A 24,945-nucleotide genomic window follows, 5' to 3' on the forward strand; every position below is an offset into this window, starting at 1 on the left:
CTCCTCATAACTTGACTCCTGAAGTTCAGGTATCAATATAATGAACCTACGTTTATTCCTCTCCAACGCCAATATAAGCATCCAAAGGTGTGGTGCCCAGAACTGCTCACGATACTCCAACGGGGGTCTAACCAAGGTTTTATATGGCTGCAACATAACTTCTGTGACTTTACACTCTAATCCCAGAGATATAAAGGCTAGTGTTCCAACAGCCTTTTCGATTATTTTCTGCACGTGTTTGTGGCATTTTAAACATCAGTGCACCTGAACCCCCAAGTCTCTTTGGACATTAACCTCTTCCAATTTATAAAGTGCCCTGCTCTATCCCTTTTTCTATCCAAAATGGATAACCTCACACTTGCTATATTGAATTCCATCTGCCACAACTTTGCCCATTTACCTAGTCTGTCCATATCTCCTTGCAATTTTATGCCATTATCTAGACTGTGTACAATGCCACCTAACTTTGTATCATCAGCTAATTTGGATATGACTTTCTATGCCATTATCCAAGTCACGAATGAATAATGTAAATAATTAACGGCCCAACACAGATGCCGATGGTACACCACTAGTCACATCCTGCCAATCAGAGTACTTAACCATATCTCACTCCCTGTCACTTGCCACTCAACCAATTTCCTAACCATGTAAATAATTTGCCCTCAATTCCATGGCGCATAAAGTTAAGTCTTTTGCATGGGACTTTATCAACTGCCTTCTGGAAGTCCACATAAATAACATCCATAGACATTCCTTTGTCAACTTCCTTAGTCACCTCTCCAAAATAATTCAATGAAATTTGTCAGGCACGACCTTCCTTTCATGATTCCACGCTGCCTCTCCCTGACCGACCAAAATTGAAGGTGTTCAGTTACCCTCTCCCTGAATATAGATTCCAGCAATGGAGAGGCAGTGACGTAGTGGTATTGTCGCTGGACAAGTAATTCAGAGACCCAGAATCATTTTCAGGGGATGCCGGTCTGGTGGTGTGAATGTGAGCACTGCCATTGGTGCAGAGCATTGGTTCCCCATTGGATCTGGCTGGTCATGTGCCTCTCGTCCGATTGGCTGGGACTAGTCATATGACTGCTCACCAATTGGTCAAGAGGCAAGTAGACCCCGCCACCGAGGCAGGGTATAAGTACCCAGAGTTCCCGGCGGTCGGTCTTTCTCTGTAGTCGACCACTGGGCTAACAACTAGCTGATTAAAGCCACAGTTTGGATCTTCATGATGTCTCGAGTCCAACTGATGGTACATCAATTTAATCAGCTAGAATTTTGGAATGGAGCTACGCATCAAGCCTGACTGCCTCCGCACCAGCCCGCATGCTTCAAATGCGTCTGCAATCTTTAAACACTGGCAGGCGGGTTACCTGACAACTGCGGCCGGCAAGCCCACCAAGGAGCAGAAACTCCACATCCTCCACTCATGCGTGGGCACGGCGATATACTCAATGATTGAGGACGAAAGCGATTATGATGCGGTCATGGAGATTCTCAAAGGACACTTTCTCAAGCCGGTCAACGAAGTATACGCACGGCATCTCCTGACTTCTAGACAACAGTTCCTGGTGAGTCACTCGACGAGTTTTACCAGGCCCTCACAGCTCTAGGGAGAACGTGCGCATGTCTCTAAGTTTCGGCGACTGAGCACATGGAACTTTTAATTAGAGACGCTTACATTGCTGGCATGCAGTCTCCTTCTATCTGCTAACGATTGCTGGAGAAGAACACCCTCAGCCTAGCTGAGGCACAGACCCTTGCAACCTCCCTGGAGGTTGCTGACCTGAACGCCCGCGCATATGCCCCCGGCCGCGCAGCAACCCCCTGGACTTCATGGCACGCACCACCCCGTCCTCCGTGGACCCCGACCCTCCCCAGGCTTGCGCTGCGGGTCACTCCGACAAACTCGTGGGGCCCCGTTGCTATTTTTGTGGCCTCTCCAAGCACCCCAGCCCGCGCTGCCCGGCCCGCTCCGCTCTGTGTAAGAGTTGCGGGAAGAAGGGCCACTACGCGGTGGTCTGCCAGACAAAGTCTGTCGCTGCTGTTCCGCGCAGCGACCGCGGATCACCCTCCCCCCCCGGACCCTCCTAGGGCCCAACGCCGCGCACCAACCTCTCCGGCCCGCCTCAACGGCCCCACGGTTCTCCCGACCCCCGCTCCCAGCTGCCCCGACCAGCCCGCAGACGGCGCTGACACGGCCCCCAGCCGCCACGAGGTTCCCACGGGCGCCGCCATCTTGGAGCCCCGGCTCCACGTGCGGGTCCTGGGCGCCGCCATCTTGGGCCAACACGGAAGGCCCTGCCAGCGATTACTCTGCCACCGAGGAGGATCTGGAACTCTCGCCACGACTTGCTTCCATCACACTCGACCAGTCGCGACCACGCACGCTCGCCAAGACTACGACAACGATCCAGCTGAACAGACACAAAACGAGATTCCTGCTGGACTCCAGGAGCACGGAAAGTTTCGTCCACCCTGACACGGTAAGAAGCTGCGCGCTCCCCAACTCCCTCAAACGCTGCCTGGGCTTCTTCTCCTATTACGCCCAGTGGGTCCCCAAATACGCCGACAAAGCCCGCCCCCTCATCCAGTCCACCTCCTTTCCCCTGTCGATGGAGGCCCGCCAGGCCTTTAGCCGCATCAAAACGGATATCGCAAAGGCCACGATGCATGCTAGCGACGAGTCCCTCCCATTCCAGGTCGAGAGCGACGCGTCTGACGTAGCTCTGGCGGCCACCCTGAACCAAGCGGGCAGACCCGTGACCTTCTTCTCCCGGACCCTCCACGCTTCCGAAATCCACCATTCCTCAGTGGAAAAGGAGGCACAGGCCATAGTCGAAGCTGTGCGATATTGGAGGCACTATCTGGCCGGCAGGAGGTTTACCCTCCTCACAGACCAACGGTCAGTGGCCTTTATGTTCGATAATGCACAGAGGGACAAGATCAAGAACGACAAGATCTTGCGGTGGCGGATCGAGTTGTCCACGGACAACTACGATATCTTGTATCGTCCTGGGAAGCTCAACGAGCCTCCTGATGCCCTATCCCGCGGTACCTGCGCCTGCGCGCAGGTTGACCGCCTCCGCTCCCTCCACATGGACCTCTGCCATCCAGGGGTCACCCGTTTTTACCATTTTATTAAGACCCGCAACCTGCCCTAATCCGTTGAGGTCAGGACCGTCACTAGGGACTGCCACGTCTGCGTCGAGCGCAAACCGCAATTCTACCGCCCCGAACGAGCGCATCTGATCAAGGCATCCCGCCCCTTTGAATGTCTCAGCATAGACTTCAAGGGTCCCCTCCCCTCCAACAACCGTAACACATATTTCTTGAGTGTTATCGACGAATACTCCCTTTCGCCATTCCCTGTCCCGACATGACCACAACAACCATCATAAAGGCCCTCCTATCCATCTTCTCCCTGTTCGGTTACCCCGCGTACATCCACAGCGACCGGGGGTCCTCCTTTATGAGTGACAAACTGCGTCAATTCCTGCTCAGCAGGGGCATAGCCTCAAGCAGGACGACCAGTTATAACCCCCGGGGTAACGGACAGGTCGAGCCGGAGAATGGCACCATTTGGAAGACCATCGTGCTGGCCCTAAGGTCCAGAGATCTCCCTATCCCCCGTTGGCAAGAGGTCATCCCCGACGCCCTCCATTCAATCCGGTCTCTCCTCTGTACTACCACTAATCAAATACCTCATGAACGTCTTCTTGTTTTCCCCAGGAAGTCGTCCTCAGGATCCCCTCTCCCGACTTGGCTGGCCATCCCCGGGCCCATCGTGCTCCGGAAGCATGTGTGGGTGCACAAGTCCGACCCGTTGGTTGAGCGAGTCCAGTTACTCCACGCCAACCCGCAATATGCATACGTGGAGTATCCCGACGGTCGCCAGGATACGGTCTCGCTTCGGGACCTGGCACCCGCCGGCGTGCGGCCTTCTCTCCCTACATCAACACCTCCCCCCCCCAACCCCAATTCCCCCCAGCGCCCCCCACACCCCAGCGCACATGCCCCCTCTCCCCCGATTACAGCATCTCCACCAGGGGTACGGAGACACATCTACGATCCGACGTTCCCGGAGGCAAGGACAACTACCGGCCCGACGTCACCGGCTCCACTGCGACGGTCCACCAGAACACCACGGGCATCCGACAGCCTGATCGTGTCCATCTGATGCGACCATGGGACAAATTTTGTTTTTGGACTTTGTTGTTATTCTGTTGCACCTTAAGTTAGTAGTAGTAGTATTGTTTTTTGCCACGAGCCAGTGGGCAGCCCACCTTTCTCGATTTTCGCTGCTCATACCACCAGTCCTCGGACCCCACCCCCCTCTCTCTTCCACTTACACACCGCACCCCGCCTTCTTTCTCCACAAGGGGTGAATGTGGTGGTATGAATGTGAGCACTGCTATTGGTGCAGGGCATTGGTTCCCCATTGGCTCTGGCTGGTCATGTGCCTCTCGTCCGATTGGCTGGGACTAGTCATGTGAGTGCTCACTAATTGGTCGAGAGGCAAGTAGACCCCGCCTCGGTACCCAGAGTTCCCGGCGGTCGGCCTTTCTCTGTAGTCGACCACCGGGCTAACAACTAGCTGAGTAAAGCCACAGTTTGGATCTTCATCGTGTCTCGAGTCCAATTGATGGTACATTAGCAGGTTCGAATCCAGCAGTGGCAGATGGTAAATTTTGATTTCAATAAAAAAATCTGGCATTAAAGGTCTTAAGGTGACCATAAAAACCGTTGTCATAAAAACCCATCTGGTTCACTGATGTCCTTTTGGGCAAGGAAATAGCTTACCTGGTCTGGCCGACATTAGACTCCAGAGCCACAGCAATGTGGGTGACTCTTAAATGCCCTCAGGGATGGGCAATAAATGTTAGCCCAGCCAGCGACACCCATATCCCATGATTGAAGTTTCAAAAAATTCCCATCACAGATGTTCAGCTAACCGAGCTATAATTTCCTGGTTTCACACTTAAAATGCAGAGTGACATGTGCAATTTTCCAATCCAGTGGGACTACTCCTGAATTTAGGAAATTGAAATATTAAAGTTAGAGCATCTACAACGTGCTTCCTCCCTCCCTTACTTCCTTGAACATCCTTGAAGAGAAACCGGGGATTTGTCACTCTTTATTTCCATTCATTTCCTAGTTACTGATGCTGTGCTTACGTTAATTGTATTACATGAATTGTATTAAGTTCCTGTCCTCAAATATTGACTATTAATTTTTTCGGAACTTGCGGCAAGATATCCTGCTTTTCAGCTCTAAATACTGAGGCAAAGCTCACGTTTCCCATTTCCTCCATTATCAATTACATCTCAGTTTTCAGCTTTTAGTGGACCAACATTGCTCTTAATCACCTGTTTCCCTTTATTTAACTATAACATTTCTTATTGATTTTCATGTCCCCTGCAAGTTTCCTTTCATAATCTCTTTTAGTAGCTCCTGTATAAGCTGTGTTGTGACCCTTTACTGCTCTTTGTATCTGTCCCATTTCTCTGGATCTGTGCTATGTTTTGCATTTTTACAAGTCCTTTCTTTTAGTTTTATGCTGTTCCGAACCTCTAATTTTCCACAGCTGTTTTCTTTTATGAAGTGGAGATTTCTGCTCTCAGGGATATATACTCACTCTGTATCTCATTAAATGTTTCTTTAAATATTCTCGTTTGACCCATGAAGAGATCTTCGCAGTTTACTGTGGAGAGTCTCGGTCTCATCCCATTAAGGTCAGCCGTACCCAAGTCTCAAATTCTAGGGCGCAATCCAGCAGCCACGATGCGCCCGAAAAGCAGCTCAGTGTGGCTGTTGAAAGCCAGAAGACCCTGCTGGCGAGACGTTGCGATGTGAATCCCGTCCACAATATGCATGATCACTTTTTGGCAAATCTGCATTTAGACTTAGGAGGTGAGCCTCACTCTAAAGTCCAGATTCCAGAGGTTCTCGAGGCTTTGGGGTTCAACCCCTTCGCCTCAGAGATCTTGGGTGAGTGCCATTCTGCACTGGTCCCTACAACCGGAACCAGACGGACGGCACTCATGGGTTCTTCCAGGAGATCGGAAGCACCCAGCTGCATGCCCTTTGGGAAGGGTGGTGTCCTGGCATTGTTGGTGCCACCTGGGTACACTGACAGTGCCACCCTGGCAGTGCCACCTAGGTGCCAGCCTGGCATTGGAAAGGTGAACATGTGATCAGGCCTCCTCCAAAACTGCATTCGGGGAGGGGAGGGAGGGGGGGGGGATGTTGGGGATTATTTGGGGGCCTCGAAGATTGGGACGCCATTTCTAAATGGCAATCTGATCTTGTTACAACGGGGAGCTCCCCAGTGTCCAAAATGAAGCTGTGTGGGGCCTCGGCCATGCATTCTCTGTTCAGGCCCCTTATTCAACGCGAGTCACATTGAATAACCATGTCTTTCTCGGCATTGCGAGTGCCAGAGAACATGTGGCTGAACGTTCTTGCTCGGGGACTTTGTTCCCTTTTGCGGGAATCGTGCCCCGAGTATCTGAATTTTGTTTTTCACTTTCAAACACTACATTGAATTTGATCATGTTGTGATCGTTATTTGATAAATGTTCGCTCACAGTTTGGCTACTAATTAAATTTAATTCCTCTCTCATAATTAAATCTCATATTGCCTGTCCCCTTGTTACATCTGAAATATATTGCTTCAGCATGGTGGTGCAGTGGTTAGCACTGCTGCCTCACTGCGCTGAGGACCCAGGTTTGATCCCAGCTCTGGGTCACTGTCTGTGTGGAGTTTTAACATTCTTCCCGTGTCTGCGCGAGTCTCACCCCATAACCCAAAGATGTACAGGGTAGGTGGATTGGCCAAGCTAAATTGCCCTTTTTTAAATATAAATTTAGAGTACCCAATTCATTTTTTTTTCCAATTAAGGGGCAATTTAGTATGTTCAATCCACCTACCCTGCACATCTTTCTTTTTTGAGTTGTGGGGGAGAAACCCACGCAAACACGGGGAGAATGTGCAAACTCCACATGGACATAAATTGCCCTTCAATTGGAAAAAATGAATTGGCTACTCTAAATTTATTTTTATAAAAATATATTGCTGCAGGAAATTATCCGATACATTCCAGAAATTCACGACCTTTCTGCTCTCCCCATCTCTGTGTAAGTTCAAATCCCCCATTAATGCTACTCTGCCTTTGTTACACACTTGCCTAAGTTCTGCAATTCTACAATCTAACACATCAGAACTGCTACTCGGGAATCAATACACAACACACATTCCAGTTTTAGATCCTTTTCTGTTCCTCAGTTCCACCCATACGGTCTCTACTGGATGCTTCCCCTCACTGTATTCTCCACTCAGGTGAGTTTTTCGAATCAGTGAGGTTATTCCACCCCCTCTGCCATCTTCCTTGGCCTTCCTGTAAACTTTATAACCAGTTTTATTTAGTTCCCAGTCCCCACCTCTCCATAACAGCTACTACATCATGATCTTCAATTTGAATTTGCGCCTGTAGCTCATCTAATTTATTCCTTCACTCCGTCCATTCTTACTTGTGCTAGTCTCTTTTATTTTTTTGCCTTGCTAATTATTTTTTTAACTGTGTCGACTCCCTCCGAGCCCCCCCCCCCCCCCCCCCCCCCCCCGATTTACTAGTTTAAAGTCCTTATGACCACTCCATTTATTCTTTCCGCTGGGACACTGGTCCCAGATCGGTTCAGGTGGACACCGTCCCAACGGTACAGTTCCCTCCTGTCTAAATACTGATGTCAGCGGCTCATAAAATGGAACACCTCTTTCCCACACCACTCCTTGAGCCATATGTTTACGCCCTATTTTTTCACCCCCATGCTAATTCGCATGCGACTCAAGTAATAATCCAGAGATTATAACCCTCAACAACCTGTTCTTTAATTTTGATCCTGATATAGAACATAGAACAGTACAGCACAGAACAGGCCCTTCGGCCCTCGATGTTGTGCCGAGCCATGATCACCCTACTCAAACCCACCCTACACCCGTAACCCAACAACCCCCCCCCCCCCCCCAACCTTACTTTTTAGGACACTACGGGCAATTTAGCATGGCCAATCCACCTAGCCCGCACATCTTTGGACTGTGGGAGGAAACCGGAGCACCCGGAGGAAACCCACGCACACACGGGGAGGACGTGCAGACTCCGCACAGACAGTGACCCAGCCGGGAATCGAACCTGGGACCCTGGAGCTGTGAAGCATTTATGCTAATCACCATGCTACCGTGCTGCCCAAACAAATTCCCCAAACAAATCCACGTGCCTAGTCTTGACTATGTTATTTGTCCCAACGTGGACCACAAAAATTGGATTCTCCACGTCCGTCTCCAATATCCTTTCAAAGCCGTTAGATGCACCTTACCCTGGCACCGATACAACATAGCATCCGAGATTCTCGGTCCTGCTTACAAATGATGTTATCAATGTCCCTAATTATAGAATCACCTTCCTCTAATCTTTTTGGAAAAATGTTTATTCTCCTCCATTTTCACATTTTCTCCCAAATTTGCATCCACCAACAATAAACAATAAGCAGGAACGAATATGTCAATCCCCATATCAACAACAACAATCCCACCCTTCCACCAACCCCCAAACAACTGCCCGCATGTTAACTTAAACAAATAACAAGGAATCAGGAATTACCCACAGTCACCATTAACACATACGGTCCCCTCCCCCCCCCCCCCCAACGCTCCCAAACCTCACCCCGCACTGATGTTTGATGTTATCCAACTCTTAAAAGTGCACAACGAATAACACCCCTGAATTGTAGAACCCCTCCATCCTTCCCCTCAGTTCAAACTTAACCTTCTCAAGAGTCAAGAATTCCAACAGGTCCCCCCGCCACGCCAGGGCCCAGGGTGGAGAGGTTGCTTTCCATCCCAACAGGATCCGCCTTCGGGCGATCAACGAGGTGAAGGCTACAACATCTGCCTCCGCACCCGTTTCCAACCTCGGCTGATCTGACACCCTGAATATGGCCTCCCGGGGACCCGGGTCCAGTTTCACGTGCACCACTTTAGAAATTACCCTAAAAACCTTTCAGTAATCTTCCAGTTTGGACAGGACCAAAACATATGAATGTGATTTGCGGGACTTCCTTCGCAACGTTCACACACATCTTCTACCCCCTCAAAGAGCCGGCTCATCCTCGCCCTTTTGAAGTGTGCCCTATACACCACCTTCAGCTGCATCAGCCCCAACTTCGCGCAGGAGGTGGAGGCGTTCACTCTTTGCAGCACCTCACACCAGAACCCCTCCTCTAAACACTCCCGCCCAACTCTTCCTCCCACTTTGCTTTGATCCCTTCCTGTGGTGCCTTATTCTCTTCCAAAATAGCCCCGCAAACCGCCAACACTACCCCCTTCTTCAATCCCCCAGCCATCAGCACCTCCTCCAGCAATGTGGAGGCCGGCTCCACCTGGAAGCTCTGCATCTACTTTCTGGCAAAATCTCGAACCTGCATGTATCTAAACATTTCTCCCTGCTCCATCCCATACTTCGCTCCCAGCTCCTTCAAACCAACCCCAAGAAACAAATCTTTTCGTATTTTAATCCCCTTCTCCTCCCATTTCTGAAAATTTCCGTCCCACTTCCGACTCAAATCTGTGGTTCCCCCGAATCGGCATTTCCCTTGACCCTGCCCCCAATTTGGTGTTGGCGAAACTGCCTCCAAATTCTCATTGAAGCTATTATTACCGAACTCCCTGAGTATTTCCCCGGAGCTATCGGGAGCGGCGCTGTTGCTAACGCCTTCAATCCTGACCCCAGACACAAAGTCTCCTCTATTCTGACCACTGGGAATCGACCCCTCTGACCCAGTTCTGCATCTTCTCCACATTCGCCACCCAGTAACAATATGTCAGGTTCAGAACACCCAAACTTCCTGCCTGCCTTCCACTGTGTAGCAGCATCTTTCTAACTCTGGCCACCTTCCCGTCCCATATGAACGAGGTAATCATTCCTTCAATCTCTCTGAAAAATGCCTTTGGCGGAAAAATCGGCAGGCATTGGAAAATAAAGAAATCGCAGCAACATATTCATTTAAACCACCTATACCTGACCTGCCAGTGACAGAGGGAGACCATCCCACCTTGCCAGATCAGCTTTCATTCTCCCCCCCCCCCCCCCCCCCACCTGCCGAGCAACCTGCACCCCCAGGTATGTAAAGTGAGTCCCTGCCCTACGGAATGGCAGCCCCCCACCCCCGGCTGAGACACCACAAAATACTCACTCTTGTCTAAATTTAATTTGCCGAGAAAGACCCAAACACTCTAAGCAGCTCAAGTATTCCCCCTATTGACACACTCTGTTCCGACACGTATAACAAGTCATCAGCATATAAGGACACCCCATGCTCTATCTCCCCCCCCCCCCCCCCCCCCCCGCACTATCCCTTTCCATACCCCCGAACTTCTTAATGCGATGGCACAATCGTGCGTGCAAACAGCAGGGGGAACATAGGACATCCCTAGTCCCATGGTGGAGAAAAAAGTATCTTGAGCTGATGTTATTTGTGCGGAAACTCACCCTCGGCTCCTTTTGTAGTAGATTTACCCAGTCCACAAATCTTCATCCAATCCCAAATTGCCCTGTCCCTCACCTGAACAATTTCCCTTGCCGCCTCCTCCCTCCAAAGCTGACCCGCTAATATATGTCACAGGTAACTCTCCCCTTCCCTGCCGCAGTGTCCCAAGTTTGGACTCATCAACCCTGAGCCACAATTCCTCGAGTATGTTAGCTTCAGAGGGAGGAAGCGGCAAGGGAAATTGTTCAGATGAGGGACCTCCAGCATCTCATCTATTACGCTCTGCCGCTCCAAGTACCTGAAAGACCTGAGGCTCCTCTATTTCGGAATTCAAGATCCCTCTACCTGCCTCACTTGCAGTCATACCCTTCTGTCCCTGACCACTGACCGAATTTGAAACACAGCATCCAGGTAACTCTCCCCTTCCCTGATGTGCCGTATTGTCCCAAGTTTGAACTCATCAATTCTAAGCCACAATTCCTCGAGCTCCAAACACTTGCTGCAGATGTGGTCATGGTAGCTTGCAATGGGATCTTCCAACTCCCACATCATGCATCTGCGAAACATCGCCTGCCCAACCATCTCTGATTTACTTACTTAATTTGTTTCTCATATTTCAGGGAAATTTCCTACCAGTCAATCAGGTCACAGCTTTCCTGTCACGTCACTTTTTTTCAGATTTTGTTTTCGTTTCAGTGGAATCCCAGAGTACATTATTTATACTCACAGCTCCAATGCTCCGTCCTTCCATGTCCGCTCTACCTCTACTCCCCGGTAACTCAATGTTCTAGGACTGCTGCAATTTATCTGCTAGCTCTCTGGTCTTGATCAGCTCCTGACCCATTGATCTGTGGATGTTGTAAAGGAAACAAGACACAGTATAACCTCCCTCCCACACTTCCCGAAACTCACATTTATCGTAACTCCCGAGTCTCATTCACTACTGCCTGCACTTTTGAGCTTCTATTCGTTCCCTCCCATTTCAGGAACCAAACTGAACCAGCTACTAACTGCCTTCATTAACTCCCCTGATTTGCCCCCACTAGGAGACTTTGTTTCTAATTTTTGTTGGACCAAAAAAGATGCTGCTTAAATGTCTACCCTTCAATTACCAGCACTTTGTGTTAGTTTTTAAGAAGGTAAAAGATTAAGATTTATTCTCTTAAGCGCCCATGCTTACCTCAATTCCAGAGTCTCACTCACTGCAGCCTGCACTGTTATGATTGCCGGAGATTCCCTGCAGTAAATACATTAGGAGGGATTATATGTAGTCCTAGCGAAGCAGGTGATAAAGCATCATCATGGGATATAGATGATGTAATTAATGGGAGGAGCCAAGTTTGTCTGTAGTTTGGTAGTCCCCTCGATATTTTAAGTTGAACAGCAGTTTTGCGAAATGCTGTCAGCTTGAACAGAAGCTTCTGATAAGACAGGATTTTCAGGTTTCTCTTAAAAGGTTCCCTCTCCAAAAAGTGGGCAAGGTGGAGATGAGGCCAAGATTAGATCAGCCATGATCTTAATGATAAACTGTACAGTAATTCTGGGCGTCAATTCAAAGCCCGATGGATGAGGAAGCTTTTAAGCACGATCCCCATGTGATGTTACCTGATCCCATCTGATTCCCGTACCAGCCTCCCCGGACAGGCGCCGGAGTGTGGCGACTCGGGGCTTTTCACAGTAACTTCATTGAAGCCTACTCGTGACAATAAGCGATTTTCATTTCATTTCATTTCAAAATAGTATGGGTACAATAGACCTCCTTAATACCAAGAGCCAGGAAATAGCAATTAAATGTCTTTCTCTGACTGCCCTCCACTGAAAAGGATGCAGCTTCTGACATGACGTGGATTATGCAGCAGTCTTAACGCAGTGAAAGGTCCATGGCCCTTCACAGGGGTGTTGTCAACATTTGCGACAGCTTCACATATTCGGTCAGACAGGCATTATCTCGGTCCAAGAGGTAGATTTTAAGGAGTGTCTTTGAGGAGCAGCAATAGAGAGGGATTCAAAGTTTGGGGGCCCAAGGAGTTGAAGGAATGGCCACAAAGAGTGGAGTAAAGGAAATTGGAGATGTGCAATGAGCCAGAACTGGATGACTGCAGAGATCTTGGAGAGTTCTAGGACTGGGGGAGATTACAGATATAAGAAACGGTTAGGTCATGGGAGTGACATGTAAAAACAAAGTACAGAATGTTAAAATCATGGGGTTGCTGAAAAGGGAGCCAATGGAAGCCAGTGGTGCAGCCATTAGGGTTAAAGGGATTCAAAGCACAACCACAATCAACAGCCAACTCTCACCTTGATTTAAAACTACTAACTTTGGCAAGTTTCCTGCCACAAGCGCCCAGTAACCTATTGTTCGTGCTATTCATTTCATCAAGATTTCTGAATTGCCATGATCTTCTTCTTCCCCTCTGTGCCATGTCCTGGTGCCTTGTTTGGTTGCCAATGCCACCTACTTCTCCTGAACATACTTGAAAAAAATGACACCAAAACATTGAGAAAGACAGCCAAGCTGGTCAATTGAATGATCCAAACAGTGGGCCTGACTTAGCTCCTGCGCTCTCAGCCTGCTGCTGCCACCTATCTGTCACGAGAACTAGCAGAGTTTAGGATAAACTAATTTATAGAAAGGAGATGTCATCTGGCTCAGCAGTGATTCTGCATTCAATTCAGTGATATACAAATACAAGGAGAATTTTTACATTGAAAACTGCTTTGTTTTAATTCAACACTAAGTGGGGACAGAAGTCCACAAAGCATCCAGTGAAAATGGTTCCAAATCTGGCATCACACGTGCATGATTTCTGCAGTTAAAACATCATCAGGATCATGACAAATTTGGTGATTATTTCTTATTCTTATCACTTTGCTATTTACTTTAACGTATATTTATTGATTATCTGTGGGCATCCAATTCTTTCCAATCCAAATTTGAAAGTGGAAAAAAGAGATTTCCCATATAGAATTCCTCTGCACCCTTTTCAGAGTAAGAGTAGTAATAAGAGGACAGACAAGCAAGGCATCACCTGATGTCATGACACCAAACCACTAACACCAATATAGTGACACATTCCTACCTATTGTCCCACAAATGATATTGCCATTGGCTGCACTTCACAAAGAAATGACACGTAGACACACCACGCACACAAGCTTTCAAATTCCACTCACTCTGACACAATTAAACAGCAATGTGTTTTATTAGCAGTTCATGTCAGTAAAACACAGTATTTTATCAACCTTCCCTAACAGGATAAATCACAAGACCTTGATTGAACACAACAATGGAAGAAGGGAGAAAAGCACAAGAGCAGAACCCTATCGTCAGGAATACCATGAAAACACAAAGTAGCTTTTTTAATAAGAATACAACACAGGATTGGAGGGGTGAAAGCCATCGATGCGACATTTCAAAACTACAATGAGTTTTAGAGCATCAAGTCACTGCAGTCAATTAATCTTTGAAAACCCCCAAATATGAATTAGGCTCATTCAGTGGTAAACTCAAGCAAGCTGTCAGTGAACATACTGCTAGCCCATGTTGCATTTCCAGTCTGCAAAATGAGAGGAAAAATGCACTCTTAAGCACCCATAAAGACAACAGTGAATCTTGTCGGGCAAAACCTCATGACATAGTGCTATGGGAAAGTGAACCATCCCACAGGGCAGCAGGGAAGGGATTTCCTTGGGGTGGAAGGATGATAGCCTGTGAACAGACCAAGAAAGGCACAAGCTTGTTAGTCAGACAGCCTCACCATTGAAAGCCTATTCTTCTGTTCTCAGAATTTATCTCAGTACAAGTTATGTTTAACAATGCTGTGTGGAACTCAAGAGTTGGGAAGCAAATAGCATTCTCAAGCTAAAAAAGATGCTGGAAATTTACAGTTGGCCCCTCAGAAGGTGAAACTGAAAAGATGAATTAATATCAACCTGTCTTTTCATTTTTCAACTTTGCATTGACACCATTTCACTTCGAATTTTCAGCCGTCAGTTTTTCCCCACAAATAACTAAATCTTCCCCATGGACCCAATTCCTCAGCTGCTGCATATTTCGTAATTTTATCATTCCAATTACCATACGTATGTATTTTCAATGACAAATGTTGATCAACTTGAAATTTAAACACTGTTAAACATAATTTGAACCATATTTGCACACTGCTATTCCTCTTTGCAGAGTATAAACTACATATACGGAGAACAAAGTGCATTCTGGCACCGATTTACTGACCATCCCTTAACTGAGAGTTCATCTGGATTACAACTACTGCCGTACTGATCACAAATTAACTTTGCAATTTTTCTCTTGCGCGTGGCTTTTTTTTTAAACTCATGTTTGCAATCCTCTTAAATCATTTTGCATGTCTGTAAAATTAAAGGAACTGACTTATTCCTCAATTGCATGGGGTTGTTTTGGTTCATTCAGCTGCATAGCACCCAAACATGAAAACCCAAAGAGAAAACATGAGTGACAACTCTATTGCAGGAGGATGCACAACTCCAAGGAAGTCACTGCTCTTTCCCTCAAGTCAGACGGATGCAGAGGTTCCTTCATCTCTGAAATACTGTGTGTGTCATACTGCATCAGGCATGGGTTTAAGATCAACAAAGTGTTTTGCTCTTCATTTCACTGTTGGTGATAAAAATAATACTGGGAGTGGGTTACGCAAATCCAGGATTGTTTGTCCACAGTAACCATCACAGGCTCTTAAAAAAAAAGGATGAAAAAAGATGATGGCTCCGCCAACACCATTGCACAATGGAGACTCAGCCAAGCGTTGTAATATTCGCATGGCCACCAGGAGGCATCACGATCCGCTGGCCAGTACGGCGAGGCAGATTGTCATCTACCTGTGCACCTGTTGAAAAGCGCGAAGAATTAGAATGCAGACAGATGCATGAAAAAAGACATTTGATTCTCCCCACCTATTTCCATGTCTTCCCCGCCCCCACCCTGCAACACACCCATTCATTCAAATGGCTAAGTGCACAACATTCTGTGTAAAAGCTTTTGGCAGCACGGTGGCACTGTGGTTAGCACTGCTGCCTCATAGCACCAGGGATCTGGGTTCAATTCTGGACTTGGGTCACTGTCTGTGTGGAGTTTCCACTTTCTTCCTGTGTCTGCGTGGGTTTCTTTTGGGTGCTCTGGATTCCTCCCACAGTCCAAAGATGTGCGGGTTAGATGGATTCGCCACGCTAAATTGCCCGTTTGTATCCAGAGACATGCAGGTTAGGTGGGGTCAAGGCGTAGGGTGGGGGAGTGGGCCTAGGTAGGGTGCTCTTTCAGAGGGTCACAACAGACTCGATGGGTCAAATGACCTCTTTCTGCACTGGATGAATTCTAATTCTTAAGCTCAAGGTGCACATTTGCCATTCTCACTCAGGATATGTGAATTTCCAACAAAGCCTGGCTCATCTTGACACACTGTATGAACTGCAAGAGTGAAGCCCAAAACATTGACCAGCTTTCTTCTAACTCTAGTTGAAGTGAGCAATTTCTGAAGGGCACTATTGTTATTGCTGCATTCATTGTTGTTCCTCTCCCTCTCCTCAAAGAACTGGACACTCTCTGCTCTGTACCTTCCCTCTGGTAGTCTTAAGAGTAGTGGCAGGTGACATCCTGCCATTAGCTGACTCCCACATTCTCTAACAGAGACAACTGCATATAACCCAGCAGTGAGAGCATGTCCACACCTTATTTGTAACCCAGGTGAACTTGGCAAAGCACATTTCACCAAGAGAGGCCTGTCAACTTTCAAAATGACTCCATCCGAGATAGACTGGAGAACTCCATCCATCACTGTATTACATGGCTTATGCCATCACAGGTCACAAAGACTGCAAACATAAATTAACTTGTTCCTCATATATGATGGATCTGCTACTTCAGTACAATATCAAGGCTGGGAGCTAAAGCAAATACTAAATACAATAGCAACACACTAATATGTTGAGAGGTAATAAAACAGGAAACACACATTTACCAGACAAACTGAATCCTGACTGGTGCAGATTTCGCACTGGTGGTGCTTGCTGCTTGGCAGGTGAAGTCCTGGCAGAGGAAGCAGGCGTAATGGATTTGGGAGTCACTGAAACCTCACAGACCGGACCATCATAGAGCCCTCGGGGGACTCCTCGCAGTTCTGTTAACTGGGAGGCAGAAATTGACGCGTTACAAATTATCTATGATTGACATGCTGATAAAAAACAATATCTGGTGCTGTTTACATGCAACGTATGCGGTGCAACAGTTCAATGTGCTGAAACTGATGGAATTAAATGGGTTCAAGTCACTTGGTGTGAAATAAATAAACCATAACAATTCTTCGTCGAGAGCTCCGCTTTTTGCATATTCATCAATTAAACTGTGCAAGTGGCACAAGGGACATGGGTTCAAGTCAGAGAACAGCCGTGTCAAGAAATATGTTTTCTTAGAATGCTCAATGCATAGAATAGCTCATGGATGCTCAAAATTGAGGCCCATTAAGGAACAGTTTGAAGCCATGTTGGGGAGATTGAAGGCCGGGAGAGGCAGGGTGTTCATTCTCAAGAAGCATCAAGCTTGCAATGACACTTCTCCTCTGCTGGAAACCTCACTTTGCCTCCAACACCCCCTAAGACTGGAGCACCATACAAATATAGAGGTTAATCATGTCGCCCAGTCTTTCATTCATGGGATGGCAAGGGTTGACTCTGCTGGCATTCAATAGTAGTACCCTGTTCTGTTCCAAAGAGAAGTGCATTTTTGCTATGGTTTCTGCAAAGCTGTGTTTTTGGGAGAGTCTTCCTGTGCTTTGCTTCCATATCAGGTTAGGACATATCTTGGCTGACACTCTACTGTGCGTAACAGAATAACAGGCAGCATGCTGGCACTACTGCCTCACAGAGCCAGGGACCTGGGTTCAAATTCAGTCTTGGGTGACTGTCTGTGTGGAGTTTGAACATTCTCCCCGTGTCTGAGTGGGTTTCCTCTGGGTGCTCCAGTTTCCTCCCACAGTCCAAAGATGTGCAGGGTTGATGGATTGGCTATGCTAAAGAGTTGAGGAAAGACTGTTCTTCTTAAAATGATGCTGCAGGATCTCAACTGTCCACTTGATCCAGGCCTCACTTTAATGTCTCATGTAAACGACAGTTCCCCACTGCGCTGCACCGGCAACCTTGATTATGAGCTCAAATCCCACGGAAGAATCAATAAAAGGATTGTGGTTATCTTAAAGTAACACAAAGTGATTACAGGATTAACAACTTCATGATGAGTACAGAAGTTGTTCCAAGAATCAAATTTGCGCAGTTTTCAATGACACTGAAACAGCTGATGTGTGCAGTCAGGTTTTGCTGAGTCACAGTGTCATGGATTTGCCAAGTAAAAGCAGTTTTAAAAAATCGAGCAAGAAATGATCAGATTCTATCTACTCAGCAACAGTATGAAATTTGCCTCAAGACAGTAGTGGATAGTATAGTCTTGTTCATGTACATATGTATTTTCTTTAATTCACTAAATAGTCTTTAATAATTGTTACACGCTAACTACTTATTTTTACTGGGGTTTTACCTGACTCCTCACATCATTCCAAAAACAAAACTATATACCTTGAACTGGTAATTTAAGTTGGGATTCATCAGCGTGGTTCATGACACAGAGGCATAAACTGAACTTCAACAGGGCATCTTGCCAACAGATTATCAATACAAAGTCAACACCAGACCACTTTCAATCCTCATATGGGACAATGTATAAACACCATTACCTTGTTCCTTGCTTTGACCCTCTTGTACACATAGTCGGGGAATGGTTTCTTGGGGATAAAGCGTCCAGAGCCCTCAGTAGCATGAACCATACCATCCTCAAAGACAATTTTACCTTGGCTAATGACAACCAAGGGTGCCCCACGACACTCCATTCCTTCAAAAATATTGTATTCCACTGCCTATTTGCAACAAGGGGAAAAAACATTGAGAGCAGCAAGGTTACATGTGCACATCTGCAAAGTAATTGCAGAAATTCTGAAAAACCAGTGGTTCACTCACTTGCTATCCAAATCTGAAGAGGAAGCACTGACAACTTATTTGACTGTGAAAGGCATTACTACCGAAAACAATCCCGTCTTCCTTCATTCAACAAGCCCATACACAGACATGAGAGGTCACAGTACAGTGATCAACAGCAAGAAACCCAGCAAACTACTTTACCCTTTCCATTTCAGGAATGTTGAAGTCCACTGAGCTCATCCAATTCAGTACAGACCAGGGATAGATCTGATATGACTCTCTGAACTGAATCTATCTGTTCACACTACCAACCTCTGTCTGTTTTGCATTCTTCACACTTTGTCATCACTGCTCAGTTGTTATCTTCATCAGCTGTCTTTTTGTTTTCCCATTCCCAAATGCGTCATATTTCTAAAGTGTGATCCAGAATGCACCACCACAAAGGATAGTGGAAGAAACTTTGGAAGTGATGATAAAAGGACTGGGACTAACTGGATAGCTCCACCTGAGTTGGCACAGGCCTGATGGGCTGAATGACCTCCTCCTGCGCTACATTATTGTATGTGAAGTAAAAACAACAGAGGTTCCAGCACAATCTCTGGGACTCAAAACCAATTGCACCAATCTCAAAAAGCATCCAACAGCTATTTGCTTCGGTCCACTGGCCATAATTTGAATTTATTTCTAGCAGGTCAGCTACCAAATTTGAGGGCCACATTACTTACGTAACCAACACTTAGTGAATTGCTGGGAATTTCCTGAGAAATTCACTCCACTATTACTTCTGCAGAAATTATAGAACAATAAGATGTGCATAAAGAAGAAAGAACAATACAGCACAGGAACAGACCCTTCGGTCCTCCAAGCCAGTGCCGAAGATGCTGCCCGTCTAAACTAGAATTTTCGGCACTTCCGGGGGTCTGTATCCCTCTATTCCCATCCTATTCATGTATTTGTCAAGATGCCCCTTAAACGTCACTATCGTCCCTGCTTCCACCACCTTCTCCGGCAGTGAGTTCCAGGCACTCACTACCCTGTGTAAAAAAAAACTTGCCTCGTACGTCTCCTCTAAACCTTGCCCCTCGTACCTTAAACCTATACCCCCTAGTAATTGACCCCTCTACCCCGGGAAAAAGCCTCTGACTATCCACTCTGTCTATGCCCCTCATAATTTTGTCGACCTCTATCAGGACGCCCCTCACCTCCGTCATTCCAGTGCGAAGATATTAAGTTTATTCAACCTCTCCTCATAGCTAATGCCCTCCATACCAGGCAACATCCTGGTAAATCTCTTCTGCACCCTCTCTAAAGTCTCCAGATCCTTTTGGTAATGTAGCGACCAGAATTGAACACTATACTCCAAGTGTGACCTAACTAAAGTTCTGCACAGCTGCAACATGACTTGCCAATTTTTATACTCAATGCCCCGGCCAATGAAGGCAAGCATGCCGTATGCCTTCTTGACTACCTTCTCCACCTGTGTTGCCCCTTTCAGTGACCTGTGGACCTGTACACCTAGATCTCTCTGACTGTCAATACTCGAGGGTTCTACCATTAACTATATATTCTCTACCTGCATTAGACCTTCAAAAATGTTACTTCACATTTGTCTGAATTAAACTCCATCTGCCACCTCTCCGCCCAAGTCTCCAAACAATCTAAACCCTGCTGTATCCTCTGACAGTCCTCATCGCTATCCGCAATTCCACCAACCTTTGTGTCGTCTGCAAACTTACTAATCAGACCAGTTACATTTTCCTCCAAATCATTTATATATATTATGAACAGCAAAGGTCCCAGCACTGATCCCTGCGGAACACCACTAGTCACAGACCTCCAATCAGAAAAGCACCCTTCCATTGCTACTCTCTGCCTTCTATGACCTAGCCAGTTCTGTATCCATCTTGCAAGCTCACCCCTGATCCCGTGTGACTTCACCTTTTGTACCAGTCTGCCATGAGGGACCTTGTCAAAGGCCTTACTGAAGTCCACATAGACAACATCCACTGCTCTACCTGCATCAATCATCTTTGTGACCTCTTCAAAAAACTCTATCAAGTTAGTGAGACACGGCCTCCCCTTCACAAAACCGTGCTGCCTCTCGCTAATACGTCCATTTGCTTCCTGTCTCGAAGAATTCTCTCCAGTAATTTCCCTACCACTGATGTAAGGCTCACCGGCCTGTAGTTCCCTGGATTATCCTTGCTGCCCTTCTTAAACAAAGCAACAACATTGGCTATTCTCCAGTCCTCCGGGACATCACCTGAAGACAGTGAGGATCCAAAGTCTGCCGAATTTCAAAAATCATGGTAGAGGAGGAGAAGCTCTCATGAAATTCCTGCTAAACATTTCCTAAACAGTCCAGAGTATAAATAAAGCTTTGTGTCACTTGATGAAAATAACAACATTGGACAATGATTTATTTGCTTGTGCAAAAAATACTTGGCTGAAGTGGCTGACTGCTGTATTAAATAGGACACAAAGCTGTCAAACTACCAGGCTATGGTTCTTTGCCGTGATGGTCTTGACGATGTCAGGGTCCCAGATCACAAGGTCGGCATCTGAACCCACTGCAATGCGTCCCTTCCTTGGGTACAAGTTGAAAATCTTGGCAGCATTGGTGCTGGTCACTGCTACAAACTGATTTTCATCCATTTTCCCAGAGACCTGTGTGGTTTTGTGACAAGAAACATTTCAGTTAAAGAACATTGATCGTGAGAGACATCATGAAGACATCTAACAGTTAACTATTGGGCTTTATTAATTCATGGGATGTGGGCGTCACAGTTGGCCAGCATTTATTGACCATCCCTCAGACATTTAAGTATCAACCACACTGCTGTGGGTCTGGAGTCATATGTTAACCAGACTGGGTAAGGACAACACATTTCCTTCCCTGAAGTTTTTATGACAATCAACAATGTTTTCATGGTCATTATTTTTAATTCCAGATTTTTACTGAAATTAAAAATCTGCCCTGGTGGGATTTGAACCAGGCCCCAGGGCATTACCCTGGGTCTCTGGATTACTCATCCAGCAACAATACCACTATGCCATTGCCTCCATATTTAATCCACATGGTATATTATTATGCTGCAGGTGCATTCCTCACAAAATCCAATTTTCACTGGACTAGATCATTCAGTGATTTACTTTTCGGGACGGCTGAAGGTAAGGAATGCCATAGGGAGTTGCGCACATTCCTCCCTTTTTAGCACCTTTCTTCTAATATCTAGGCTTGCCTTGAGGAGCAATTTACATCTCAAGCTTCAGTAAAAAGTTCTCTCTTAGTTGCCTCCTTTCAGGTCTCATAGCTTGTAAGCAATTTTGTCAGAACCTAATGCTCTATTGTATGAGGCGTGGGGTCCTCCCCTGCAGTGTCTCCACAGCCTGAGCCCCATCAGCACTTTGCTTTTCATTCTTTCCATGACATATAAGAACATAAGAACATAAGAACTAGGAGCAGGAGTAGGCCATCTGGCCCCTCGAGCCTGCTCCACCATTCAATGAGATCATGGCTGATCTTTTGTGGACTCAGCTCCACTTTCCGGCCCGAACACCATAACCCTTAATCCCTTTATTCTTCAAAAAACTATCTATCTTTACCTTAAAAACATGTAATGAAGGAGCCTCAACTGCTTCACTGGGCAAGGAAATCCATAGATTCACAACCCTTTGGGTGAAGAAGTTCCTCCTAAACTCAGTCCTAAATCTACTTCCCCTTATTTTGAGGCTATGCCCCCTAGTTCTGCTGTCACCCACCAGTGGAAACAACCTGCCCGCATCTATCCTATCTATTCCCTTCATAATTTTAAATGTTTCTATAAGATCCCCCCTCATCCTTCTAAATTCCAACGAGTACAGTCCCAGTCTACTCAACCTCTCCTCATAATCCAACCCCTTCAGGTCTGGGATTAACCTAGTGAATCTCCTCTGCACACCCTCCAGTGCCAGTACGTCCTTTCTCAAGTAAGGAGACCAAAACTGAACACAATACTCCAGGTGTGGTCGCACTAACACCTTATACAATTGCAACATAACCTCCCTAGTCTTAAACTCCATCCCTCTAGCAATGAAGGACAATATACTGTACTTACCACAGCTTTATCCCAAACAATGGACATTCTCTCCTCAATTCCATTGGTACCTTCAGGGATCAGGGTGAAGTCGTCCTTTCCTAAAGCCTTCTGAGAGGTGTTGAAAGTACAGTGTGCACTGCCAGTGACCTGAAGATCACCACTGCAAATACAAGGACACACCGAGGGTCAACAAGGATGGTTACCTACATTCATTCAGCACACTGACTGACAAACCATTTTCTTTTGAACAGACCATCACTACCTCATGAATTGCTGTAATGAGCTGCACAAACCACAACGATTTGGTCTGCTGATAATTTCTCAATTCAAAAGTTAGAAACACCAAGCGTTGCATCACTGGAAAAAAAAATTAGTTAAACTTCCAAGACTCATCCACCAATCAGTGAACCCTGTTTGAAGTTCGTTCGGGCAGGAATTATAAGATACAACTTGGCTCGACTGTTAAACTCCTCCCTGCTGACTGGGCCACCTGGATGCTGTGGCAAGGTAACAGCAACATCCCAGCAAGACTCAGTGCTGGCTGTAGCTATTTGGGTAGCACTCCCACCTCTAAGTCAGAAGTTGTCAGTTCAAGTCTCATTCCAGAGACTAGAGCACAAAAATCTATGCTGACCTCCCAGTGCAAGTACTGAGGTAGCACTGTGATTTGGGTGAGGCAATAAACCAAAGGCAATTGGCTCTTTCCGGCAGATATATAAGAGGGTAGCAGTGGAAGGTGTTTTTCTCAATGGAGGTCTGCAACTAGTGTGTTCCGCAGGGATCAGTATTGGTACCTCTGCTCTTTGTAATATATATAAATGACTTGGAAGAAATCATAGCGGGTCTGATTGGCAAGTTTGCGGAGATACTAAGATTGCAGGAGTTGCGGATAGTGATGAATACCGTCAGAGAATACAACAGGATATCTAATAGATAGGCTGCAAAATTGGGCAGCGAACTGGCAGATGGAATTTAACCTGGAAAAATGCAAGGTGATGCATTTTGGTAGATCCAATTCAGGTGAGAGCTATAAAATAAATGGCAGAACCATCAGGAGCATAGACACAGAGATCTGGGCGTGCAGGTCCACAGACCTTAGAAGTGGCAGCACAGGTGGAAATGGTGGTAAAGAAAGCATATGGCAGGCTTCCCTTCATAGGACAGGCTAACAAGTATAAAAGCTCGTAAATTAGGTGACAATTATATTGAACTTTGGTTAGGCCACATTTGGAATACTGTGTCCAATTCTGGTCACCACACAACCAGAAGGATGTGGAGCATTGAGGAGAGTACAAAAAAGGTTTACCAGGATGTTGCCTGGTATGGAGGTTATTAGCTATGAAGAGATATTGAATAAAGTGGGAGAAGGTAGGTTTACAAAGTAAGTGGGTAGGATGGAAGTTAGGAGTGGTTTTAATTCTTCCTGGGTAATCATTGCTGCAGTTTGTAATTTAAATCGTACTTTTAGATGGTTCCAATTAAGGGCAATTGCCCAACAGAAATTTGAAGTTGCTGGGCAATCCTTACCTGAGGACCTCTGCAGGGGTGGTGGGCGGGGGATTCCCCAGCTAATCTTTGGAGTAGTGCCCAGTTATAACTCACAGAAGCTTGGACACTACATGTCTGTTTATGAGAGCTTGCTATGCACAAACTGGCTGCAGTGTTTCCTACATTAGCTAAACCTCAAAAGCATGCCATTAGCTCCAAAGGGTTTTGGATCAACCTGAGGATGTGAAAGCATAATTTAAGTACAAGAATTATTTTCTTTTTTCACTACCTATGAAGAGAAAGGAGTAGAAAAGTGGAGCAAAACTGAGGAGCAGGGGTGGGGGTGGGAACATTTCAGAAACCTCTCCAATTCTCATTATTGGTTTCAGGATTAAATTATTGTGGAGCTGTGTGACTCAAGGACGATGGAACAAACAAACAAGCAATAAGAATAACGATATGGGGAACTGATGAAAGGAGGAGTTGAGCGCTGTGCAATGCATCTTTCCATACACACAATAATTAACAGTACACATCAGTGTGAAACTGTCAGTATCTTCAGAGAGAATAGTGGACCCTTCTGTTTTTGCAGCCAAGGTTCAATTCACAAATCCCAGGACATCTCATTGGAATAGTTGCAAAATTGTGAACATTCCAAATCAGGGCGAATGTGTCTTTACTTCTTAGAACCCAGTTACTTATTTTGCAAAATGCAATCTAGATGTTCAATTGCTTCAATGCAAAATGCCTTCCCAAATAAACCTTTCACTGTTTTATCCTATTTCCTTGTTCTAATATCCTGTTTTCCTTGAATGAACATTTCAAATTTCCTTTA

At 46.3% G+C, this 24,945-nt stretch overlaps 1 protein-coding gene across 4 annotated transcripts in view; it reads right to left on the bottom strand.

Moving 5' to 3' along the window:
- Positions 1 to 13,732: 13,732 nt before the first annotated feature.
- LOC119957437 (dihydropyrimidinase-related protein 2) overlaps positions 13,733 to 24,945 on the bottom strand; it is a 32,611-nt gene continuing 21,398 nt past the window's right edge. Inside the window, exons 10-14 of one of the 4 annotated variants that reach the window (XR_005458805.1) lie at positions 22,641 to 22,782; positions 21,040 to 21,210; positions 18,303 to 18,482; positions 16,539 to 16,697; positions 13,733 to 15,410 (exon numbers count right to left, since the gene is read on the bottom strand). Coding sequence is in view for 2 of the 4 variants with exons in the window: in XM_038785508.1 (XP_038641436.1) it covers positions 15,319 to 15,410; positions 16,533 to 16,704; positions 18,303 to 18,482; positions 21,040 to 21,210; positions 22,641 to 22,782 (757 nt within the window). In the remaining 2 variants the exon portion in view is untranslated. Of the gene's footprint in view, positions 15,411 to 16,532; positions 16,705 to 18,302; positions 18,483 to 21,039; positions 21,211 to 22,640; positions 22,783 to 24,945 lie in introns of all 4 variants that reach the window. The other 3 variants (XR_005458804.1, XM_038785509.1, XM_038785508.1) reach the window with 3 other exon arrangements.

The sequence above is a fragment of the Scyliorhinus canicula genome, chromosome 26 (assembly GCF_902713615.1).
Source record: "Scyliorhinus canicula chromosome 26, sScyCan1.1, whole genome shotgun sequence".
Lineage (NCBI taxonomy): Eukaryota > Metazoa > Chordata > Chondrichthyes > Carcharhiniformes > Scyliorhinidae > Scyliorhinus > Scyliorhinus canicula.